Source organism: Cottoperca gobio, chromosome 15 (assembly GCF_900634415.1).
Source record: "Cottoperca gobio chromosome 15, fCotGob3.1, whole genome shotgun sequence".
Taxonomy (NCBI): domain Eukaryota; kingdom Metazoa; phylum Chordata; class Actinopteri; order Perciformes; family Bovichtidae; genus Cottoperca; species Cottoperca gobio.
The window spans coordinates 12,439,207-12,465,394 of record NC_041369.1 but is presented as its reverse complement, the minus strand read 5'-3'; the positions used below and the strand labels follow the sequence as shown (position 1 = coordinate 12,465,394).

General features: G+C 39.2%; 2 protein-coding genes across 5 annotated transcripts in view; one reads left to right on the top strand and one right to left on the bottom strand.

The window, feature by feature from the left end:
• mcph1 (microcephalin 1) overlaps positions 1-26,188 on the top strand; it is a 33,414-nt gene that overhangs the window by 2,956 nt on the left and 4,270 nt on the right. For 3 of the 4 annotated variants that reach the window (XM_029449686.1, XM_029449684.1, XM_029449685.1), the window contains exons 9-13: positions 287-1,405; positions 7,411-7,535; positions 10,186-10,223; positions 10,384-10,546; positions 10,643-10,720. In XM_029449686.1, the coding sequence (XP_029305546.1) occupies positions 287-1,405; positions 7,411-7,535; positions 10,186-10,223; positions 10,384-10,546; positions 10,643-10,720 (1,523 nt within the window). Of the gene's footprint in view, positions 1-286; positions 1,406-7,410; positions 7,536-10,185; positions 10,224-10,383; positions 10,547-10,642; positions 10,721-11,607; positions 11,820-26,188 lie in introns of those variants that run through there. The other variant, XM_029449688.1, reaches the window with a different exon arrangement.
• On the bottom strand, positions 12,536-24,503 carry angpt2a (angiopoietin 2a). Its single transcript, XM_029449704.1, has 9 exons — positions 23,995-24,503; positions 19,869-20,024; positions 18,568-18,689; positions 18,202-18,440; positions 17,750-17,877; positions 17,278-17,379; positions 16,575-16,741; positions 15,101-15,231; positions 12,536-13,650 (listed from the first exon to the last, which is right to left on the bottom strand). Exons 1-9 carry the CDS (start codon positions 24,262-24,264, stop codon positions 13,478-13,480), a joined length of 1,488 nt encoding a protein of 495 aa, XP_029305564.1. The 5' UTR covers positions 24,265-24,503; the 3' UTR covers positions 12,536-13,477.

Genomic DNA, 26,188 nt, shown 5'->3' with positions numbered 1-26,188 from the left:
AATACAATTTGGTGTTACTGATTGATTGAAAATGTATTTTAGTTTTTATCTTTTCCAACCCCCAATACCAGTTGCTAAATGTATAGAGAAGTGTTGGGGACTTTCTTATACCATATTTGATTTGTATTGCAGTAGTTAATATGATAAAGATATCTAGTGTGTGTTCAAAGTGGCTACACTATACATTTCTGTATATTTAGAATATACATTACAAGCATGTTTCCAGAGTTAGCTGGAAGGTTAAGCAACAAGATGAAGCCTTAATTGTAATTTTTTCTAAATACAGATGAACAGTCTGATGATGATTCCAGTGCTCCTGTTGCTGAACCTGCTTACTCACCTGATAAGGAAGAAAGTAGAAAACAAGTTGATGTTCTTGATCATGACCATCTTGAACAACGCCACAGAAAAGGCTCCAACAAGCCGTGGCTCTCACCCTGCAATGATGTGCCAAAACGGATTTTAAGTCCTGTGAAATGTCTTGACTTCATGGACAAAGAGGAGGAAGAAGGGACTAGAAAAAAAAAGTCAAGAAGGACTTCAGACAAAAAAAAAAAGCCAGCAGAGAAACACAAAAGTCCTTGCCAGGATATGACATCTGACAACAGCAAGAATGTTCATAAAGAAAAAAGACAACCACAGATAAAACCACCTATTTCATCACCTAACAAATCTGAAAAGGGAAAGCAAAATATCAAAGCAGCTAAATCCCTTACAGAGACCAAGACCCATTTTTGTTCTGACGCTGCAAATTCTTCTAGTTGCATCTCGTCACCAACCACATTAGGTGCTACTTCATTTGAACTCTCAAAAGAAACTACTACTTCATTACAGAAATCCCCTAAACGAGCTAAACCGCCACGTTCTGCCTTGACACGATCTTTCACCCTTTCCGGTGAGTCTAAAACTGTGGCCTCAGGTTCCACTGATGGAGATGATGATGTATTTGAGGACTATTTCTCCGCAGCTAACTACAAACCGAGATCAAAAAGACCTTTGCCCAATCTACCTGTGGAGAGAGACATTCTGATTCCTTTCGAGTTGGACTCTGTCCCGAATAAGAAAAAAAGAAGTGAAAGCATTGGATCTGAAACTAACAGTAAAAAGAAGATGAAACTGGAAAAAATTCAGCAGTCTGATGCAAGCAGTGAGCCTCAAAGCCATCCACAACAGGATGTTAAAGAATCTTTGCCTGCATCGAAGGGTCCAAGTGGTGATGTAACAGTCGTGGCTAAAAGGCGAAGACAAAGCACCTTGCCATTTACAAGCTCCAGCACAACTACAAGGGATGCAGTGAAGCGGAGAAGAGCATCTATATCAGTACAAACAACAATGCTAATGACTGACACTGTATCGGAGCTGCAGAAAGACTCTGATGTCAATGTCCTTTCTCATACCTTGGAAAGTGAGTAGTAAGGCTAGAACATTTAAAAATAACACTTTTTCCTCTATACTAGAGTAGCTCATGGTGGTTTTGTATGCACTTCTATGTCCAGAGCTAAACTCTTCAGGGATGTACTAATTGAAGGTCTGGGAACATTATTTGGTTGGTGACATATTTCACAGACAGGGCAAAATTGGCACGGTCCAATATATTGCCAAAGCTGTATCTCTGTGACCGTTTGACCTAGGAGGTTGCTTGACTACTCAAAATTTGCGCAATGGCCAAATTATGGGGGGTGAGTAATACATTTTGATTACCCAAAATCAATAGTTTTTAAGATATTTACAAAAAACTGTATTTAGCCTGTTACGAGCTTACAAACTACATACACAATGACACTATACTTCCGTTTGTACCTTGCAATGTCAAAGTTTGAACTAATCATTTTGATCTCTACACTTTACGCCATTACTACAGCCACAAAATGTCACACATTTTATGTGCCACTCTCTGCAAGTGCATGTTTTTATACTCCTGCATGATGTTGGGCATTTACATGGAGGAGATAAATCATCTGGCCTACAGAGTCCTGGCAGTATCACTGGTGTTAAGCCAACTTCCGCTGCCTCAGACCCATACTGGACTGGATCTGGTTTAATAACCGCTGGAGTTGGGGCCTGCAACCACATCTTACACTGTAGATAAGCTCGTTTGATGTGTTGTTGTATCGTTGAGGAACAGCAGACGAGCTGATTAAAGTCCAGTTCTTTCTTCGAGTTGTGGTACTGTTCCCAACGATACTCATCAAAAGTGGAGCAGTCCGTACTATTTAATCCAGACACAAGGAACGTTTCAGCATTGCTTATCATTTGTAGTTGACAGTTCATCTACACCAAAGCCTTTCAGTAGCGATAGATCCATAGATGTATTCAGGCCAGCCAACTTCAGACCCACTTTGCTGGTACTATCGTAACCACTGAGGGCATGAATGGTTGGGAGACATGAAATCAAACTGTTGTCCATTTGATCAACCAACATGTGGACCAGTACTGTTCTTTGTTTTTCCACTACCAAGCTTCACATACAGCTTTTGTAGTTTCCAAGTTTTGTTGAAGTGGAAGATGAGGTTGACAAACACGTCGGTGTCTGGCGAGTAAACCAAGACTGATTGAACACCGTGTTTCAATGCACCATCATTTATATGGAACATGATCCTGTCATCGGCTTCTTCTTGGTTGCTTGAGAGCTCTGTTATCTTTGTTTCATTACCGGCCAACAGTTTCCTGCATTCACCTCCATATATACCTCCAAAGAAGATTTCCTTGTCTGATTCAACATTCTGCACCATCCACATGTAAACATACTCCTGCAACCGTGTTTTGTTCAACATTGAGCCCCAGAACATATCAAAGTCGACAGGGAGTTTCTGATTGTCAGACATTATGTTTATAGTGATTTGTTCTGATGAACTCCTCTGTGTCCGTTCCATTTGTTTGATTGACGTTTCTTGATATACATCAAAAATAATGTCTCTTCTCGTGCACTCAGCAGCTGTAGCAAGAATGCTGTGGGACAGACTGTCAGCCAATTCACCGAATGTATGAAGCCCCATCTTTTTTATTGGTAGTTTACGCCCAAGTGCCATGAAGTCCACAACTGTCATCTGGGCATCACTCTTAACATTCCTCATCTCCTGTGGAAGTTTACTGACTAATTCTCTGGCTAAAGAAGATTTATCAGGCTTCTTCAATTTGATGCTGTCTTTACATTCAGAGGTGAGGAAGTGAGATGTGCTGGTCAGTTCAAACTTCAGCACTTCTAACATGCTGTACCCTCTTTCTCTAGCATAGTCAATGTACCTAATAGTTTCTGCAGTGTCCTTTTTCGTCATGGATTTTTTTGCTGCGGTCTGAGTAGAATCGTGTTTCACAAAAACTGTTTTGCGGTTGGTTGGGATCGTATCATGACGGTGCATATCTTTATGCTGAAATCTCGACTCAACGAACACTTGATAACTCTTTTCTTCCAGACATTCTAGTAATCCTCCAATAACGTACTGGGGTATTTCGGCCCCTGTAGTGATGTTCTGAAGTCTGGCTCCAGTGCCGAACGGACTTTTGATAGATTTAATGTAATCCACAAGTGTCTTTGCACGATCATGACCAATCTTGAAAGAACTCTGATTTACCTCATGATGTAAACTCAGTTCACTGTCATCTCTCTCTAAGTTACACCATTCCAGCAGCTGTCCAACATGGAGATCTTTCTCATGCTTTAGGAGATTCCACAAGGCTACTGCTTCTTTCTGTCTTGTAATCCCAATGATACCACCAGCTACCTTGGCAGGTTTGTTGTAACACTTCTCGCATGCCATGTAAAATCCGACTGCGCTACCTTGGCAGAGAGTGTGGTACATCACCCATCCACCATCCACAAAGCATCTGTAGATGCCCCGGAATTTTCTTTGTAAGTCAAGACAGTCTTCAAGGAAGAGGGCACCCCATCTGCTGTAGTTCGTCCGATCAAAGCCAAAGAACAATGGCATCGATCTCCTGACAACAGAAACAAAGAGATGCCAATCAGCTTGTCGGATAGAGTGGGTATTATCTACCAGGATTGGATATAGCTCATCTAAGAACAAGCTCCAGTACCTTACATTCTCATTACTGGTACTGGCCGTTTCTTTCCACTCGGTGAAGATTTTCTTTAAGTCTGCATGTAAGGCTTTGCTTTGTTCCCAAATCAGTTTGAACACTGCATGATCAACATCTAGTGCTTGCTGCATTTTATTTTCCATGCCCTCTACTAGCTGGTCTAATTCACGACTGTTGTCCTGGGAAAGGTAAAACTCCTCAAACATAAGAATTGTCATCACCTCCGATACAAGACTCATCCCTTCTTTGCCTTTGCAATAGTGCTCTCCAGTCATGACACTATTCTCCATCACAATTTTGCCGAAGGCTTCCGTTTCAATTAGAGCCAGAGCAATACCAATACAGCCTAAAAACTTCCCAAGGCAGGCAATTACAATCTTCTCCATGTGAAATGGTCCCATTGCAAGGAATATGTTGCAAAACTCATCTGGCTTCAAGAGCTAGATTTCCTTGGCGATTGCATATACTCCTTCACACCACAGTGCCCCTGAAATGGCATTTTTCTGCTTCAATACATCCTGAAAGTTAATTATGGATGTGAATAGTGTGTCGATTTCGGTTGCGACATGGGAGGATGGGTATAAATGACGTCTTTGTAACATTAAACTTCAGTGGATCCTGGAGTTCACTCATTGTTGCTGTGAAGCTAGGAAAAGAGCCTCCTCTCGATCTGTGTACTTCTGTCTTGCCATGCACCAAAGGAAATAATCGTCATCAACACTGCTTTCGATTATCTGTGTATGGTGTAGGGGAAAATGTCTCTGGTATATCACTCGTGTCTTTGACAAGGTTTGATTTTTCAATGACCTGGCCTGTCAGCACATCAGGAAATTTCCTATTGGTGATGAACGGCATGTCATCTGAGTCTGTGTCATGACTGGAATCTTTTCCTGAAACTGTATTCCCTCTGTGTGGTCAAAATGATCCATTGCACCTTGAACAACATGCCATTCTGAAATCTTTGACACTGGACATCTGTTAGGTAGGGTATCTTCCACCATCTTTTGAGCCACGGAAGTGTCGATCCTCTTCATTGAATCATAGCTGATCACCAAATTAAGCCTATTCATGATGTCAATCAGTTGTCGTGATCTTGAGAGGTTGTGGATGGTTTGTGACGAGCTACAGTGAAGTGGAGTTTTACTTCTCCCACAGTTCAACCAGTAATGTATAAACTGAAACAGTGTGTCAAACCTCGGGAGCCATTCATCTGTGTTGGTGTTCCCGGTGTTTGGGAACATGTACTTCATAAATTGCATCCAGTGTTTTGGACAGTTCGATTTGTACTGGTCCATTGACAGTTTAACATCCTCACTTGTACTGTATGTTGCATCCAGACCAAACTCGTAACTCTTACATTCATTGAGTAGCTCCAGTGCACAGTTCTGCAGTTCAATGATGATCTCAGAGTCTTTAAAAGGTTACCCTGTAGGAGAGAGCTCCAATAAACCATCTGCGATACTCGTCTATCATCAGGATAAGTGAAGCAGATCGTGTTCCTGAAGTACTTGAGCAGAAGGACTTTTGTACGTCTGTTATCAATGTGGTTATCTATGTTCAAGTTATCATTGACTAGATCACGAATGTGGGTAACACTAGCTGCTAGTTTTAAAATTGAAACTATCAAACACATGTTTGCAATTTAAGTCAATTGTGGCTGCCTGGTTTGATCGCTCGATATTTTCAAACAATGCATCGACTTGTCTTTTGTATTTTAGCAAGTACGTCACAAGCAGTTCGCATGATACAAGACATCTGCAGCAAACACATCCCCAGCTGTATCCAGAAAAACACATCTAGTCTTAACTTCATCGTTATTAAAGTTTAAAGCATCTACAAACAATGCTGCTCTGTCAGACTCCGAGATCTGATACAATACCCGGTTCCTGGCAACAATGAAGAATTCACATCTAGCAACTACTTACTGCTAGACTGTTCAGGGGAATCAATGCATGTAACTATAGTAACAGCAACAATTACCTACAATTGTAGTGCACGAATAATATGCTAAATACAGGTTTTTGTAAATATCTTAAAACCTATTGATTTTGGGTAATCAAAATGTATTACTGGTCAAGCAACCTCCTAGGTCAAACGGTCACGGAGATACAGTTTTGGCAATATATTGGGCCATTTTGGCAATTTTGCCCTGTCTGTGAATTATGTCACCAACCAAATAATGCTCCCAGACCTTCAATTAGTACATCCCAGAAGAGTTTAGCTCTGGACATAGAAGTGCATACAAAACCACCATGAGCTACTAGAGTACTATTACTTTTATCATTATGAAATAAACAAAACAAAAATATTACTAATAGTGTTTGAACTTTCACAATGGTGGAGGTGTGTCATTTGTTTCTCTAATCCCTTGGACATAAATGTGATTTTAAAAGGTTTGCAACATAATTTTTATTTCAGGGAATAATGATTCACTCCAGCTATTTTTCTGAATGTGATTATTTATTTCTGGATGTCACAAGAAGAATAAAGAAAAACTAATGTAAAAGAATGAGGCCTTTTTATATGAATATTGTTGTTATACTCTGTATGTGTTTGTTTGTCTTTTTAAGACCTAAATCATAAATAAGATCATAAATTTGTTTTATGTGCATGTGTATAGAGCGAGAGTTTAAGATGTGCTCTCCTCACGTCTGCATTTTCCTCTGGTTTCTCGGGGGATTGGAAGCTTTAAATCAAATCAAATTGATTTAAATAGCTCAATATCACAAATTACACATTTATTTGCCTGAGATGTGGATTTGTTTGTCAGTATGTGATAGACTGCCAACCTGTCCAAGGTGTACTTGCATCTCGTCCAACGCACGCAGAGGCCTGACTCCCAAGATCCTGAAATGTACAAATCGTTTTAAAACCTGACATCAGAGTTAGCCATCAATTATGATCAGTCCAGAAACATATTCAGTGCATCTCTAAGTCTTTGTTACTGTTGTGTTAAAAACATTACTGATGTAAGACAAGCTTACAGTATCAGAAAACATGAATAACTTAGATATTTAAAATGTTATTGAAAAAGTGTTTATCTTGAACAATGTGACACTTTAGAATATTAAAATTTATATCTTGGCTACTTTTTATTCTATAAAATAATTATTGATTTTAATGTATTTCATTTCTAATAATTTGAAGTGAATACTTTTAATTATCTGGTAGTGAGGTGGAAGTAAGTGGTTTAAAAATGTTTTGCAATTTACAATTTAATGCTAGTTTTCAGCCAGGTGTACATGGAGAGATGAACACACACACACACACACACACACACACACAAAACCAAAAACCAAAAACCGTGCCTTTTGTGTGAACGCATGAGTGACATCCCCCCACACTGTTTTCAATTGTTTTTCTTGTTTTCAGATGAAGGTAGAGGAAATGTACGTACTGTTGGAGCTGTCTTAACAGAGATCCCCTCTGAAGGTGAAGAAGACGATCACAATAAGTCAGTCAGCTTGAGTATTCAGAACATGGTTAACAACACAAAGGTAAGAAATCCTGTTTTTAATGTTTATGATCAGTATCAAAAACAGGATGTCCTGAGTAATAAGTCACCTTTGGGAAGCTTACAGATTCATTAGGGAAACTGCTGTGGCGTGGTATGGCAAAGTTTGAATTACAGATTTCAATTTTGTAATTTATATTCTTCCTTTGTCCACTGTTGTGCTTTGGTACTTGCTGAATTACATGTATTTGACTTAATGGCCAAATCTATTGCAGCTTCAGAATATGACAAAGTCCTGACACTCAGTTTTCTGTAATACAGGAAGTTCAGGAAGTAAACAAAACATCAGTAGAGTGTGTGTGTGTGTCTGTGTGTCTGTGTGTCTGTGTCTGTGTGTGTGTGTGTCATTCCTTATAAGTATTTCCTCCATAAGGTCATACACTTCCATAGCTGTAGGCATTTGACGCATCTAGTGAAGAGGTTTTGTCTGGTCCTGAGGGTTTCCTGTGTTTTGCCTCTGTGATGATAGCGTACAACTTCCTTGCTTGTGAAATGCACCTGGGCTCTGTTTTCGTTACGGTTGGTAACCTCAGCAAGCTGTAGCTGACGTCATCTCTCCCAGGGATCTGTAATGGGTTGACTTTATCGTAGCCTGATTACAGATGGTTGTTCTCTTGGTTCTGTAAAGAACCCGATAATAGATTAATGTTTAAATGTGATGCAGTATGTGGTGATACGTTCTTGGAGGTCACACCTGCAAGGCTCACCAAGGGAAGTTAGTAGGCAATGATACATTTCATGTTGCTTGACTTTGGGTGAATACAGTGTAATCGTGCTATTGCTGTTGAGTGTGTTAGACTTAAAAAAAGAAAAGTAACCCTAAAAATCTTTTTTTAGCAGCACCTTTGTTCAATGTCATTCCTCGTCACTTGTACTAATACAATAAACCTTCAGATTATAGATAGAAATACAACTGGAAAGTTTGCTGTATGTAAGTGCTACTGCCTTGAAAAGACATGTATGGTAAAACAAAATGACTTACATCAAGACAATTATAATTTTTCTACATGTTTTCTGAAATTGTATATTTAAATATGCAAAGGGTGCATTAACAAATGCTAACCTTTGGTGAATTTAGGAGCAATCTACAGAAACAGAGTAAAATAATCATGTAAATGTATATTTTGCATGTTTTCTTTTCACACTTTCGCTCTTCAGTTGTGACGAATGGTTATCTGGTATTTTTACTCTCGTAACTGTAATTTGTAATTGGCTCTCACAGCTTCAGTCGACCTTAATCTTTGCAGAGACCCAGAATCCTCATTTTCATTTTGCGCAAAGTAGCAGCCAGCCAGCAGGAGACCTACTCATACAGTGAAGAATTTCCTTTATTTCAGCTGGGAGCACTTGTGCTCAGAGGCCGCGCTGCAGTTCACACCGGCTCTTTGTCAGAGGCTCATTATGTGCAACTCATTCTTCAATGTCTGTTTTCTTGTGCTGCTGCCAGAACTTGTTCACAGCATAAGATAAGCCAAAGTCCCCTTTGAGGAACCTTTAGAATAGCTGCCCATGTTTTGAGTTGTTTGAAAGACGCCAAAATGAGCAGATTTTCTCGTCACCTTTTGGCAGTGCTGTAGTGTTAGAAGATAAACCTGTTGTGGATCATTAACAAAGTGGAATATCCAAATGTTTGCCTTTGAAAATATGTTCTGTCAGGACAACCGAGGAGTAACAGTCATGGGGTGATGGTAACCAACTCAATGAATTCCCAACTTGCTTATCAGGGATAATGTGTGGAAGGGGCCGGTGGGCGTTTTGGCACCGCTGTGTGCAGCAGGCCTTAACCCCTGACTTCCAGCTGGGGCACCAGATATCAGAGCGTGTCAGCAAAGGGCCCGGTGGTCCTGTTTGTAACTGCTGCTCAGGTGTTTGTGTCGATGATGGCTTGCTGTATTGGGGCCAAAGTACGAGGCTGGATGCACCGCAGTCGTCGGGTTACAAATTTACAGTTCCGTTTCAGTGGCTCTGAATATGTTTTTCTCCACTCATGGCCTTGGTGTTTGATTTCCTTTTTGGTCTCTATGCAACCATATATCCGGCAGGGTTGTTGAAAGTGCACGTGTGTCTGCCTGTTGAATAATGATCCTTTTACCTGTTCACTGCTATATCAGTCAACAAACCAGCTCACAAAGCATACACCTAAAAGAAACACGCATGCATTACATTTCCCAGTGTCTTTTTATTTATACATCCTGTATTATTGGCTACTTTAAAGTGTTGTTTTGTTCTACATATATATACATATTTTTGCTCCTACAAACACAAGCTAAGAAACGAATCAAGCCAAATCTGTGCTCTATAGCTGCTCCATTTTATTAAATTGTTTGCCAAAAATGTGGATATTGTGACACAATACAATGTGGTGTTGTTTCCACTGTAAGACTTAGAACTACTGCAAAAAAAATAAAATGGATGTAAAAACTTTACACACAGATTTGCACTGATTTATCTTCCAGAGCATATTGTGCAATGGTTTAATCTGACTTCTAGTTTTTGTCTAATTGCTTTACAATTACATTTAGTTTGCAAAATATTAATTCATAGAAGTGTTCATTATCATTTAAGTAAAGAAACATTTGGTTAAATAAGTGTTTTATCCTCGTCATAAGTTTTGTATTTGTCTTTTGTTTCAGGCTATAAAAACATTAGTCATGACGAGCATGACCACTGAGTAAGTACAAACATTACAATATCTTTAATATTTTAAAAATGTCACCAGCCATAGATTGCGCACAACATTTTTAATGCATTGGTGAAATAAGCTGGTAAAAAAAACATGTCTTGTTAAATCCTTTGTGTTTGATGCTTTCTACTCTACTCACCTCTTGTAGGAAGCAGCACACATTGGTTCAGGTGGTGACGACACTGGGTGGATTTTCAATCGTTGACCAAGTTTGTGAGAGCACAACTCATGTGGTGTCTGGGGGTCACCGGCGAACTCTCAATATTCTGTTGGGCATAGCTCGTGGCTGCTGGATCCTGTCTTATGAATGGGTATGTAGCTTGTGTATGTTTTGAAGCCATGACGTGATATTATTTAAAATGATGATAAAGTGTTATATTATTTCTCATTTTTATTTTCCCGAGCAGATCCTCTGGTGTTTGGAGCAAAGACAGTGGATTCCAGAGGAACCTTATGAACTTTCAGACCATTTTCCTGCAGCACAGGTGAGTACCAATACTAGTTTAGTAGTACTCCTAAACGTGTCCACCACACAAGTTCTACCAGCATTAAACTTCACTGTAAACATCATATATGTTTTCGATTAGTACAAGCGATCCGATATATTTTAATTTAATTTTAATGGCCTTATTAGAGGTTTTTTTAATGCAATGCACTCATTAATGTTAAATTACATTAAATTAACAGAACGTAAGTAAGGGAGTTTATGCCTTTGGCAAAATTTCCCATTCTGAACGTGACAATTAATGTAGAAGCCTGTAAATTAAATGTATGGATTTTATCTTTTCACTGCACGGTGAGAGCTTCAACTGAACTCACTCTTGGGACCAGGACCTTTTCTCTATTTTGTACACGCTCCGTTTATGCAAGATTCTCAGCTGATCGGCGTAGCAACCCCATGTGAGACTGCCGTGACATCATCTTCAATGCGACACTCGTTGAATACTGAATCGGCAACCAAATAGACGAACGTCTGCACTTCTTCAATTGTAAAAAATTGTGATTGCTATTGACCGGAGCTCGGCTATTTAAAACTGGCGGGTTTGTGCTGGATGTCCTGTGTTGCGCTGGCATGATTTTCTCTGACCAAACAGTGGTCTGCAGTGTTTTAACTCTACCTTCTAGTATCGGCTCAGCTCGCTTAGAACCTCAACCGATGTGGTACCATAAAAAGTACCAGGTACTACACACAACTTAAGCGAACGGAAAACCAAAAGAAGCGACCTAGGTTGAGTAGCGCCTCACCGCGGCGTACCATGCTGTGAACGGCATATAGACAAAAACCAAACCATTACATTCATGACATAACATTCTTAATTTTTATGTTTATATTTTCTGTATATAAATAATTTTCTGTTTTTAATAATTTTAGCAACGCTCCTTTTTGACATTCAAAACCAATAAAGGCTCGTTAATCCAAAACCGAGGAAGTTGGACGGAAGCCTGCTAATTTTTATTGCCAGTCATCCATTTTCAGTCGGCTTGTTTTTCCTGAAGCATCCTGTGTGAACTGTGAATGTTGCCTCTTCCTGAACTCGTCATTTAATATTCACTGTCCGCTCCAGCCACTGCGAGGGAAGACGTGGGGTCTTGATGCAGACGAATGTCGACACATTTCTGCTTGAAATAGCATGGAGGCTTTTGTTGTGACAGATAAAGTATTTTTTATGTCGCCATTCTGTTTGTCATTCCTTTACTGTAAACCACATGCTTCCCTCTTTTATTCAGTTCCTCTGCCCTGTGGAGCGTAATGAAGCAGCCTTCAGCTGTTGTCAGTATAAATCATAGAAACTGGTTTTAGTAGTACTCATTATTATTGTTTAAACAGGGAATTTTCACAGGGAATGTCATCTTTCAATGTAAAATGATACGACTTTGTTTAAAGAATGATGCATGACTGAAGTCTACATGTCACATGAGACCAATTTGTCAAGCAGTTTTGCCATTTTAACTTTAACTCAACAACGTGTGACCATGAAGGTTCTACTATAACCATGCCTTCATATCTCTGCGTTAAACCTTTATGGGAAATGTTGCAAATCAATGATCAGGACCGATCTGATATTTAAGTTGCCAAAAACAAGATATTCACATGTGGCTATTTTATCCAAAGACACCGAATTGACTGTCACAACACATGTAATATTGCACCATAAAATGACATAAACTGTGATATAAGATTTGCCCACTATTAGCTATGCCCATTAATCTCTTCTGGAAATTTGGGAATTACATTTGAAATGTGTAGTTAAACTGGTTAGTGTCCGTTTTAAAGGCAACAATAAGAAATGCAACTTTCGAACATTTAGAAATTTTATTTTGTTCTTGAAATGATCAAACATTGCTGAAATAGATGTGGTGATCTGGAATTGTGAATTGTGCGTTCACCAGACTGTTCAACGTTAAAGTGGAGAACAGGAATTTTTGCTGAAGAGGACTTTAGAGTTGAAGCTTACGTCTTAAGCTCTCTGCCTTGTGGTTGTGTTTAATATTCAACTTCTGTTATATATAAGCGGGTAGAGCATTACAGTCAAAGTCTAAAAAAGTCTAAAGCCAGTGTTTCTCACTTTCTTATACATTTTGCATGTTGCTTCAAAAGAAACATTACATAAGTTAAAGAAAAATAAAGTTCAACAGACTGCATAAAGATTGTCATGTATGAGCACGTGGGAAGGGAGATTTATATTAGAAGGATTCCTCTTAGTTGATGTGCAGTGCAATCGTTAACTAGCTAGGACATTAAGATCTGTAACAAAATGTTAAATATCGAAATTAAAATCTACATATAAATTAAAAAACAAACTTACATACATTCGTGCGAGGAAAACAACGTTATCTTAAGAGAAACATCTTCTGTGGCATTTTTACATTTGCATTTACATTTTATGCATTCAACAGATACAGAACAATCACTTTGAGCGAGTTGTTTATCTGCGTGATGTACCATAGTCTCTTTTTTACAATGACATAGGCAGCTACTATTCAAAACATAGTTAAATGGGTGCTTGAACTACATTAAGATATTTAAAGAAATTAGATTAATTAATGTCACATTTTAATCGTCACAATTTCTTGCAAAAACCCATTTGATTTAAATTATTAAACACATAAACATGCACAAAATATGTCTTTCCAAAGGTATGTAAAAATATATTCATGAAGTGCTTTGGTTCCCTTGAGAATTTCTCTTTTTGGTTTTGTTGCTGTTTGTTGGGCAGTTTGTTTAATCTGAGCGTGACGGTTCAAAGGGAACCTGAGAAGTCTGCCGGTCTGATCATCATTGCAGTGGACTTCAGTGAGTAGCCCGAGCCTTTCCAGTAGTACCATTTGATTCCATTGAAGCGATTTGCATTTTGGCCTTCCTGGTAATACATCCCATTCAAATTGGACGGACCACAGGCATCGAACCACCAACCTAGAACATCAAAACAAACTTTAGATGTATGTCACAGAGAATACTGCATGCTGTGTAGAACAGTGATGGCGTTTGCTGTCTTTTCTTTAGCATGATAGTGTCATCTTTTGTAAGAACTGGCTAGTTTGGTGGGCAGTCTTTAATACTTTAGTGGGAATGTTTCATGATCTCAGGGCAAAGCTGTAGAAGACAATCAAATATTACAGACTATAAAGCCCCTTTCAGAGCTAAGCCATCTTTCTGTCATCTTGTGGGGACTTTCAGTGCATGTATACACTTTAAATGCAATGTTCTTTTAATTAAGGAAGCTAAGAATGAGAGTAAAACCATCTGAGCACTCAAACTAGAATTATTTAAAATGTTGTATATATCCTTATATATATATATTTATAGTTATATAGAAGGAGGGTTTGTAAACTGCCATCTTGAGACTGCCTACACTCCTGTAACACCCAAACCTTTGAGGTTAAGCTGTAACATGTACTCCATATAGTGGCAGTACACTCTTCTGTACGTGTCATGGTGTAAAAGCAGGCATTTCACATTTGGCAGCATGTAACTGAAAGTGACAGTAAAATTGCTACTGCTCTTAGAGATGTTGTCATAGAGATTGTCACTTATTCTGCATACACCCCTTTTTGATTTAGCTCCTAATTATTCTTTACTTAGTTTTCATCATTGTGTGCTGTGAAGAAACTGACTGATAACTTGGTTTATATGTTTAAGACTCTGGATTTAGTTTTTTGTTCAGCAGTAATAACTGGGCTGTCAAACGTAGTCCATAGGAATAGCATGTATATTTGTAAACGCAAGAAAACCTTAAAACCTAATCTTTCAGTTAGAAATAGAGTTTGTAATATTGTTTTACAAACTTACTATGGTTTTGTACATATTTACTACATTCATGCTTTCTTGTTTTTTTTTTTCAAAACAAGCAGCATTATATTTCATATCATATTTTCTTCTGGGTCAGCGCCACTCAGTCACGATTGATCATAAGGGGCATATGGAGTGAGAGACCCCTTATGGGGGGGAAAAAAGGAGAGGGTTGGGGTTTTCATGCTTTCAGGATCACTTGGTAGACACTAATACAGAGGGAGACAAACTTCTGGCAGCGGAGTCACTTTCAAGGGAATGGAGGAGGACCTTTAAGCCACAAGAGGAGAGAGGGAAAAGCTCTGTTCCCAGGCTATTAATGTCAGCCATTGTAGGGGCTGAATTCCCCAATGAGTTGATCAGTGATTAACTCTGAGCTCTAATTGTGCTTTTTGACCTGGCCACAGAAGTACGGGAGCCCTTCAAATGCCCTTGAAGATTTTGGTGGAAGTGCCAAGATTTGGGTGGGTGGGATTTTGTTTCACAATAAGTGCCATCACAAATTGTATTTTTACTGACGAGCACAATTATTAGTTATAAATGATTTACACATTTTTTAAAAATTGTTTCTTACCCCCTGTTGTCAGTTGTGAACATTTGCAAACACATTTGTCATTGTCCACATCCTTTGTGCTGAAATCACTTCCTGGCTGCCCGATGCTGCTTATTTTGCCTGCAGTTCCACTGAAGCCTTTAAGGTGTATCCTGTAGAATGGGAAAGGAAAAAATTAAGGAGGAGGAAGTCCGTGATTGCTGTTCCTCAAAAGGCAACGTCCAACTCACTTATACAGTTCTTTGACCACAGCTTCACTAGTACCGGATCTAAAATGGGGTTTGACATTAGGATTAAAGTGTGTGCTATTTTCACTTACTTAATTTTTGTTAATTGTTCTGCGCTTTGTCATTTTCTCAAGCAGCTTGGTGGTTTCATATGTTGTCATGCTCTTTTTACTTTTTGCCAAAGAATTTGAGTTGTGCTATTTGTGTCCTTGTAGGACTTATTTGGAATTACTGAGCCAACTTACTGGAGACCAAATTGGTCATAGTCAAGTGGACTTAAAACCTGAAAAGAACTGTGTTGAATTGGAGCATTTCAAGGTCTGTTTGTCAAATTCAAAGGAAGTATCCATTCCACTCCTGAAATCAGCTTAGGTTCGGAAAAGAAAATACTTGTGACGGTTGTGTTATTGCCAAGAGGTGCAGACTGAATGTTAGAAAACCAAAACATTTAATGTATTTCCTATTTTTCAAACACCAGTTTTATTACGTTTTCTTTGGGCTGATGCCAGTACGTTAGTATCAGGAAGTAGATGGTCTTATACAGCAAATAACCATCATCCAGAGGAATGTATTGAATGTGTTTTGCTTTGGAATAGATGTAGGTTAGGAGATACATATATGTGTGATACAGTCCAGGGGGCACTGTGTCAGAATTAATCATCAATCAAGACCGTAGAATGAATCCTTCTTGCACCTCAGTGCTAGGAGTTAACAACCAGAGCAAGTAGAAATCCCAGTGTTAGTGTGTCCATTAACGTGGTCTCATCTTCACTGTCAGAGAAGTTGTGGGTGACAATGAAGTATGGATCCAGGCTAATAGAAATTGTTTTATGATGAGATGATTACAGCCATTATGCTTTCAGCTTTGGTAAGATGTTCATGTGTGAAATGAAGTGCCTTTACACTACATGTGAGTGCTTTTAGAGATGCTTTTTATTTGACAATTTATTTCACTTTTGTGTCAGTATGTTGTCACTACCATAGTTATTAATTTCCTCATAATAATTGCAAGGCTTTGAGTTTTGAGGCTGTGCTTTAGTTACGCTCCTCGATTGACAATTGGCCCCAGTTTTTCGGATGCGTTAAGGATCGCAGACTTCAAAAGCACTATTGTACTAGAGACAGATTATTTTCTTGTGTGCTTCTTTTTCATTAATAACTTGAACTACTACATAAGCTGTAAAATATTGACTAAAACAGAAAATGTTCAGTAATTGCTACCAAGCATCTAACACACTTGTTTCTTTGATGTTGTCAGTGCAACATACCTGTAATTTTGTGCTTCACTGTTGAGAGAAAACTGGTCATATTGGGAGAATCCAGAGTTTCCTTCCCAGTCACTCAGCTGGATCCGTAGTTTGTAGGACTGTTGAATTGTCATCCTGGAGACAAATTCATTTCCTAACCAAAATTCACCTGAAGGTTCTCCAAACCCCTGAAAATACGAAAAAGAAATGTAATTAAACCTTGTTGAACCCCTGCAGGAGGGACTGGTAGGTGGGTTTCTCTATTAACAAAACAGCAAACTGACGGAACCACCATGCACATTTCTTGGCTATTCCCTGGAACTCAAAGTACTTTCAGCCGTCCCACATAATGATCACAAATATTCACATTCACATTGAGACATTGGTCAGAAAGTATGCTAGTTTAAACTTGCATTGTGGTAGGACTAAAGGAAATGGCATGATTGTGTTGCTCTGTAATGATTGCCCCGTGGGGACTTGAGATTCTTTTTGGCACTGGCGTTGACCGATTTATCTCCTATTTGGTGTTGGCAATGCTGGTCTATTTTTTTATTTTAAGCACAGCTTCAGATGCACTGCTCTGTTTGTAGTTCCCTCTAACAGAGCAGAATCACCAAGCCTTTGAACACTTTCAGTCAATGGCCAAAACCAAATCTGCTCACTGTATTGTGCATTTGGATTGAAAACTGTAGCCTAGGTTATATTTCTTCTTGATAGCTTTTACCTTTTTGTACTCTTGCCACGTACGGTGAAAGTCAACATTGCCGTCAAAGCGTTTTTGTAGTACTGTCCACCCACCTCCTTCTGTCTCCATGTCACAGAAAGCCTTCAAACACAACAAGGAAAAAGGAGTTGCTGCAATTAATAATTCAAAATTAATGCTCTGTAAAGAATTCATGCTCATTTATAATTTGACAATGCTGTCTTATTTGAGTTTGGTTAAAACAAATGTAGCCAGGGAAGGGGTACAGAATAGAAGTCCAAGTCTTATTCTCTGAAAAGTTTCTAAGGAGATCACAGTTTCAGCTCAAGCATGCACATCATTAATGGGAGTCTGAGAACATTTTTAATTTAACTACCCCGCCCTCAAACACAACACTGTCTACTAAGCACTTCATGGGGTTTTTATTCACAAGGTTTGTAAGTGTGGTTGGGTCATTGCAGTACTCAGACTCAGTAAAACAGGCTTACTTTACCTTAACCTCTGTTGTAGTGTTTGGTAATGTGAGCGTGTAGACTCCACTTTGGGTGTTTCCGGACTTGAAGACGGCAGCACAGTCCATGAACGTGGTAGGAGTGTCCTGCATCATGACAGTTTTGCTCTCTGCAGAAGAAATTATCCTTGTTAATTTGACACACAATTGTACGACATTTAACCCGGCCTCCTTTTGATAAGTTCACATCTTCTGAGAGGAAGAACAAAAAGGTCATTCATTGCTTCAGTGTTACTGCTTCTACAGTGAGGCATGAGGTAATTAAAGATAGGTGGCCTTCTTTTGTAAAAGCACCACTAGTGCAGGCGTTACATTGATTTCCAGTGTCTACATCAGACTGTGAATGTACGGGCAGCATCCAAGTATGGATTTGTTTTACAAATGTAAAACTTAAGCATCAAACAAGGTTGCGATGACCTGAAGTCCGGACTCACCTCGAGCCGAGCCGACAGAGAGGGTGAGAATGAGGTTGTTCACGGTGTCCAGTAGCTCCTGCTGCTGATGCTGCAGTACGGTGTTGTTAGAGGAGACTTTAAGCAGCTGCTGCTCCAACTGGCCTATAATGGCCGTCTGCCTCAGTATTAGAGTCTGAAGCTGCTGTTTTTCGTCTCTAAGCATCTTCAGCTCCACCTTTCTCTGCTGCTCCATCTCCTCCACCTTTTTCTCCAGAAAGCTGAGGAGAAGCAGGCAACAAGTTCAGCAGCGAGCTCTGTCATTGCTCTGCACATTAGCACAAAACTGTTCTGTTGTTTGTGCTGTCACGCTGAAAATGAGTATAATCTGTGGTCTGATGTCCTCACCTGTTTTTGTCATTCAGCTTGCTTAAGTCATTTGTTTGGACAATTAGTTGTTTTTCCAACTTGTTTGTTGACAAGGAATTTTCAAGAAGTCTACGCTCAAGTCGAGTTGTGTGATGAATTACCTAAAAACAAAAGAACAAGGTGAAGCCGTTCAGTCGGGCTGTCTTTAAGAGATACCTTGTAAAATCAGCCATTCATTCATCAGTATTTTTAATGCACCAGGTTATGATAAGCACTTTGCACTTCACATTAGATTATAAAAGGCCTGAAGATCCTCCAAAAATGCCATTTGTTTCTCAACACATCACAGCATGGTCCCACATCTAACTGACACCTGGCTACAGGGTTTGTTCTACTATTGATATTTTACTTTGAAAACAAGCAATTGCATCTGACATTTCTCCATTTTAATGTTTAATATAGTATGCATGTAACAACATGACTTATAGCAATTTAGAAGAAAGAAAGTAAAAGAAACATGCAACATATAAGAAGGTATGGCAAAAGAGCCATAAACAACAAGTGCAACACTTAAACACAACAGGCAATTCATCAAAAATACTTTTGGATACTAAGTTCTGTCTTCCAGCAAGTTCAACACAAGCCCAGTTTGCACTTCTAGAGTGAACAAACAGCCATTTGCTAAATGGAAAAAAGTGACCGGAACACAGCAGACATACCTGAACAAGGGAAATGTTCAGAATCCACGTATTTCCACAGACAGACGTATTAAACTAAACTCTCGGGTTGGGGACCTTGCCTCTAATTTCCCAGTTCGGAGGAACTGAACTCAGCAAAAAGCAGGTTGTTTACATGGATCCTAGCTATGTGTCTCCAATGGAGCTGTAGATGCCTTTGAACAGACGGATGTCTGATTGTGACAAACTGATAGACCCTTTCTGTGGGAATACGAGTGTGCTAATAACAGGAAATGCTGTACAGTTGGCTCACATAAGGTCATTGACGTGCAGCCACAATAATAAACTGACTCAGTCATGCCTGTTTTTCCCCTCTGCTTATTTTTTTTTTACATTATTTAATGCAGTGTATTGCAGAGCACACTTAGGCTTGCATCTGGAGAAGAAAAAAAATGTTGAACATGTTATTGTATCATGTAGTTAAAAAACAACTTGCACCACATTTTCATCAGCATGTTATTCTGTTGAGAAGCCTATTCTGTACAGACGTAAACTGTTTTGACACCTTTGACTTTCTCAGTGTTCTCTTTCATATGTAGCTGTGTGCACCTTTTAGCCTTGTGTACTTCTGTATGTCTAAAGTAGCGGGTATGTTAGCCTCACCTGTGCCTCCACATTGGTCAGTTTCCTTGTTTGCGCTGCGGTTTGACTCAGCAGGTTTGTTCCGATTTCAATCATCGTTGCTGTGTGGTTGTGTACAGCAGTCTGTTGGATTTGGACGATGTCCTGCTTCATGTTGTCCTGTATGTAGTTCTCCAGCTGCAGCACAGAAGAAAGACAATTAGCTTAAGTCATTTATTGGCTATCATAGCACAACCCTTTATAACATCGCTACAATTTCTGATTTTCAAACTCTGGAAAGCACGTAATAGAAACTTATATGTTTATTTAATTGTTGCATTGTTTTACTCCACAATTACACACAAACCTTGTGGTCCTGTTGGAACAGTTAACCATTTGCCTTCTGCCTCACTCGCACATAATCACATAAGGTGCACTGGGCCCCACATAATACCCTTGAAACTATGGTGTTGTCTATTTATAAAATCTGTATTGCCATCAAATTTCCTATTCTCTATGATATAAGTGTACGAGAATACGCTTTTAACAACTTATTACAGAAATGAATTGATGATGCTATATTACAGATTTATGATGAAGCACCATAGTCCTATCATTGAAGGAAAGCTATAGGGGATGAAGGCAAACAGAGCTGTCCCATGACAATGTATTTTCAATAGGTGTCAAATATTTTAGAAGTTTCTTTAAATTAAAAGATTTAAATTTTTAGCAAAATAATGAAATAATAAGAATCTTGAGACGGCTTATTCATTTAAAAAAAAAAATGTATCATCTTGACTGATAAACATTTACAGCTCTGAACTTAAGCCCTTGAATAATACAATCAGCATGAGATGCCCTCAGGGTGGGAAAAGGTCAATGTTTCATCTTTACGAGATTTGTTCTTAGCTACCTTACTGTATTGCCAGAATTAGACCGAGACCAATCATTAAGTTATTTCCTGCATCGTGTTCCTGAGTGGCAATCAGGTCACACGACTCGTAAACAGGATGGAAGTGTTAAATGTTACATCCTTCGTGACAGTGACATGAGTGTGCAACCGGAAACAAGCGTCAGTTGAATATCTTTGTCATCTACAGTAAGTTTGCATAATCACTTTTTGTTATTTACACATCAGTCAGCAATGCAACCTTAAACAGCCAATTGTATTATTATTTTTATTATGGAAAATACAAGGAACATCTGCAATTAGTGCTGATTTTGTTTGTCTTCCTTTCATGGCGTCAAGTTTGTTTATGTTCTTGGAGACACAAAGGGATGTGTTGTAGGTGGAAGGCTGTCATTTGAAAAGTTGGCAGGATGTCCCATCGACATTCAATGATCTAATCAGTTGTTTACTCCCGTGTGCCTCAAAGGCGTCAGTAAGGAATGACTGTGTTCCTCAACAAATAGTTTTCCTCAGTTGTCATCAGCTGGTTCAGTGTGAATAGGAATTTGAGAAATTAAGTATTCATTTAAAACACGTAAATCACGCCTGATAAAAGTCTCTACTGTGTAATGATTTGGAACATTTTGATCTGCGACTAGCCGCTCTACAGCTCGCTGTGTCGGTTGGTTGGTCGGCCGGTCCATATACATTTCCCAACCCAAGTTTGTGGTCTAGGACGGTACAATTTGGCATCGAGGTGAAGCTTTTGTGACGTTGTGGGTGTTTGTGAATGCACCCGGTACGTATGTACGTGGTCGCAGATTGGGAATTTGCACTCGTTTCAAAATAAAGTGCAGAAAACGCCAAGGGAGACGCCAGCCACCCTGCTGGTTGTGGATCATAGGAAGGCTTGCTTTTCTAGATGTATAATAATAATAATAATAATAATATCTTTATGTGACTGCAGTGTTGAACGTATTTAAGCTTTTCACTGACAGATTCCTCTAAATTAGGTAGCGATTACTTGTTTTTGTTATTTACGCTCTATTTACACTAAACTCTTCCATCCATCAAGCCACTCCTGTACAAGAGGTTTATAACCTCAGTGACTAAAGGAAGTTGTATATCATCGTTACCTGTATTTCCTTTACCTGCTTATTTATATTGAGGGTCATGTGGAGCTGAAACCTTTCACAACATAGAGTGGGTACATTTTACCCTATGCACCTGTTATTCAAAGGTACAATTTAATTATTTTAACACGCCAATATATCATCTTAAATGAATTAGGGTTGCACTCATGGTACCATGCTTACAGCTACTACAGTATTTTTTAATTGTTTATCTCTAGGAGAAATATGGCTTTCTTATTTTATCTGTCACCTCTCTACTAAACAGGGTAAAGTGCCTGATCGCAGAGGTAATAAAATACTTTTTGTAGATGTTTTTCCGAGTTACTGGGACTTTGTAGCTTAGACCTGATGGCAGTAACTGGAAGGATTGGTGGAGGTGGATAGAAGAGTTCGGCTGATCACTGACCAGGTGGACTGTTCAGATAGGGGAGTTTGGGGCCTGATTAGTTATGCAGGAGAGTTTTGTTTTATGTTCGTAGTGAGGGCAATGTACCAGGATGAATTGTTGAAGAGCTGTAGTAAGAATCTGTATTATATTTGGGGGCTATAGTTTTGTTCTTTATGGCAAAGTATCATATTAATATGTTCAAACGTTCATATTGTGAAACTCAAACCATCACACCTTAGCTGTGATTTCTTCTCCTATATTTATCTTCTCATGTGCAAAATAATTTCACACAACAGAAGAAGGTAAGGAGAGTCATCCTCCATTTACACAAACCGCTAAAGCATATTGATACAGCTAAATCGTTGGTGACACATCATTAATCAGCAATGCTTCTTTGTATGTAAGAACTATGTAACCTGTCACTTTGTCAGATGTGCTGTCTGATGTAAAATGTTCACTTGCGGGCTTTGATTTCTGAGGCAACACTTGTTCCTTTTGTACAGATCGGAGCTTGTTTTATGTTACGAGACGGGAACTGTGCGATCCAGCTGTGAAGTGCTCTTGTCTTGTCTGGCTCGTCTTGTATAGTTCTGATCAGTAATAGCAGTCTGAAGAGGGTGAAGAGAGGGGAGCTAGACAAGAGGCCGTTCACTTCTTTCACTCGCACAAGTAATGGCTCAGCAAACTGAAAAGGGAAGTATGCATCCCTCGTGTGGACACCTGTGTCGAGTCTTTGTCAGTCATCAAAGCCATTATGTCCTTTTGCACTGAATGTTTTACTTTTTACTTTCATGTTTACACATCTTCTAAATCAGAATAGACCATGTGGGTTTTTTTTTACTTGTTACAGCTCTGACATAACTTCACATTGAGACAAAATGTGTAAACCTTTGCACATTTCTGTTTAGTGGAGCATCACTCTTTTATTTTGTGGTATTGGTTAAGTCTTACTCATGTTAGTATTGCACTTAACAAAGAACTAGTGGTTTAGTATGAGCCTGAATAATCTGCCCGCTGCGATGTTCCATGTTGAGCTGAAGTATGTTAGATTATTCTACAAACATTTTAGTGGGAGATCTGGTCAACATTCAATCCAAACTATCCTCCATACTAGATGTTTTGTTTTCTTTAAAATGCTTCCTTCTTTCCTTTCCAGATAATTGAAAAGGAAGTATGAATGTCTCCAGTGACACCTGTGTCGAGGAAGGGTAGCTCTTCAGCACATGTTGTCCTCTTACACATCATAATGGTCTCAGGAACCTAAATAGCCTCTGAAATGATCAATTCAATTCAAATAAGTTTTATTGGCGTGACAGATGCCAAACCTACATTACCGAAGCAGTACGGAAAAGTAGATGATTAGCAGAAAATCTAAAATAATATGCGTAATTGTATCAAATACAATATAATAAAGGAATTAAATAACAATAACATGGGCAGCTGTAATACTTTTACAAATGTTATCCCTCAGAAACATTTACTACAGAGCTCGTTTCTTGTAGTGTAGGGCAACAGTCAACACATTTTGCACTTTTCACTTTTCTCCCCACGTGGATATGGCAGTTTCTGAGGATTGAGGAGATGGATATACTCGGGATATACATTATTTATTCATTTATCTGAAAGAAAGCGACCAAGTGAACAGCCAGGCTGTGTCCAATTAGTCCGTACATTGTCAACATTTTCCTATGTTTTCTATTCTATTCATTAAAAATCCCTGTCTCATGTATTCATGTGATATTGTGGGTGTTACACTACCTTAAGCAGCCACTGTGTGTTGTTCTCCATAACGATCTCTAGTTGTTCCAGCCTCTGAGCCGACTCCTCGTTGTCCACGGGTCCATCCTTTTGATCTGGATAGTTGTAGTTGCTGCTCTGGGTTTGGCAGTTTTCCTGCTCAGGCAGCAGAAAGGTGTAGCTGCACGGCCCGTTTTGAATCTGATATTGTCTCTTACCCACAGCACTGTATCCTGTCCCCAGACCCAGGAAGAAGCTTAAAACTACTAAGTCCACATTCAGCATCTTCATAGTAGAGCTATGAGCTAAGTTAGTACAAGTATAACTCCTTGGATTGTTCGGTTGTCCTTAAACTTCTCTCAATTACTGGATGTCTATCCCCAACAGTATCCAAGTGTAAACAATCCTCTGAGGTTCTGCAGATTCCTTTTATTACCTCTCAGTGGGAGGGGGATAAAAAGCCATCAGGAATTAGAGGTAGTGTGTCATTCCCTTTAGGTTACCGGTGCCGGACTGCATGTGCTCACTTTTCATCAAGCCCCCAGCCACTTGTATGAGCTACCCGTGGCCCCTCTGATTAGCTAACTGTGAGTTGAAAACCACTCCCCCCCCCCCCCCCCCCCCCCCCCCCCCCCGTCACTGAGGAGCAGTGAAGTGGAGATTCCTTTCAGTACACACTCGCTTCACAACACAGAGGAGCAGATGCACAAAACTACACACGTTCCACTATATCCTCTGCAGTACACATGTTTTTTCTGCTTTAGTTGAACAGCTACTCAGGATGCAGCTGTCCACCTTCAGCACACTCTGTGATAGTAGCAGCGTCCATCCCATTCATTGAAAAATATTTCCCGGCCAACGACAAACACGCTTGCATCTTTGAATGGGGGATTCAAAGGAAGAATGAACTCATTCCACATATTTACTTTGTTCTTATAAGATGCTAAATCTTTATTAAAAGCCAGATCTACTGACTTTACCTTTTTATCTTTCACACCACTACAAGTTCATAATGTTATAAAACAATCGTGAGTTCCCAGATCTTCCTTCGGGGCTCATATCATCTCATATTGGTACAAACTAAAGTTGCCACTTTATGTCCGCTGACCACAGAATAGTTATGACTTTTTATATTTATTTGCAACTGCCCTAGAGTAGATTTATGCAGACTTAATATGATCTCTGTCTATGTTTCAAGTATGATGAAGCATTATTTGCTCCTGACCTTTCAGATCAGTACATTTATTAGAAAGTTTCTTTGTTTTCTCTTACAAGAAAATGTAATTTTGTGAGTAAAGGCAGCCTTGTTCGATTGGAGATTTTGTCAGCTTTTGAGTATGTGGGCAAGTTGTGGGTGTTTTCTGTATCCTGTCCCAAACATTCATGTCGACACTTGCTTGAAAATAGCACAACAAAAAGTGATTTCACACAGGGGAACTATGTCCCTTTTAATTTGTACGTGTGTGCGTTACCTGTTAGTACTGTAAATGATCAGACCTAATACTACAGATTCTTAAAAAAGATTGGATGCTTTCCAGACTTATTAAAGGCAGCGTTTTTTGGCATGCTCTGATGTTGTTAAAAGGTATTTTCAGACATCCTTCGTGAACAACTTGCCTGAAATGCTTGTGCTGATAACTTGTTTTTTTGTGGCTTAAAGAAAAATCGTTCTGAAAATAAACGATCCCGGGTTATGTTTTCTAGATGTTTCCCCGTTACATATAATGATACAGCCATATAAATCTCTGCCTGTTAGATTGACTATTCTGCCAGACACAAATGGAAAGTAGGGGGGTCTTTTTCCCCTAATTGCAGCATTCATGTCTGTTGGAGGGCTCTCATGTCACAGTGGGGAACAGTGCAGGTGTGTGGTGCAGGAAAGGCATTGACATAGGAGGATGTTTTGTCGTGTTCTGCTGGAACGTGTCTCCATCAAAGATTGATTCAGGAGCTTCACTCTTTGCTTCCCCTAACAATACAAGACCTTGGTCCATCTTTAACAAATAATTCTCGACAGCTTTGTATCGTTTACTGAATAATCCTTTTACCTTTACATAACCACATTTTAGTGTCAACTGCACCATTTTTTATTTTGTGACAGGAAAGCCTTAGTTTTGCCCTGTGCAGTTGGATAGAAATACCGAAACAGAATTGTAGGAAGTAGGCTGATGTAATAGTTACTGTATAAGGGAAATGCAACATATTTAAGGCACAT

Excerpts from the sequence above, each read along its gene's own strand:
- angpt2a (XM_029449704.1), bottom strand. The coding sequence starts at position 24,264 with ATGAAGATGCTGAATGTGGACTTAGTAGTTTTAAGCTTCTTCCTGGGT. Across the intron at positions 18,441-18,567 it reads AAGCTGAATGACAAAAACAG|CTTTCTGGAGAAAAAGGTGG; the intron begins GTGAGGACATCA and ends GCTTCTCCTCAG. Across the intron at positions 17,380-17,749 it reads ACACTACAACAGAGGTTAAG|GCTTTCTGTGACATGGAGAC; the intron begins GTAAAGTAAGCC and ends TTGTGTTTGAAG.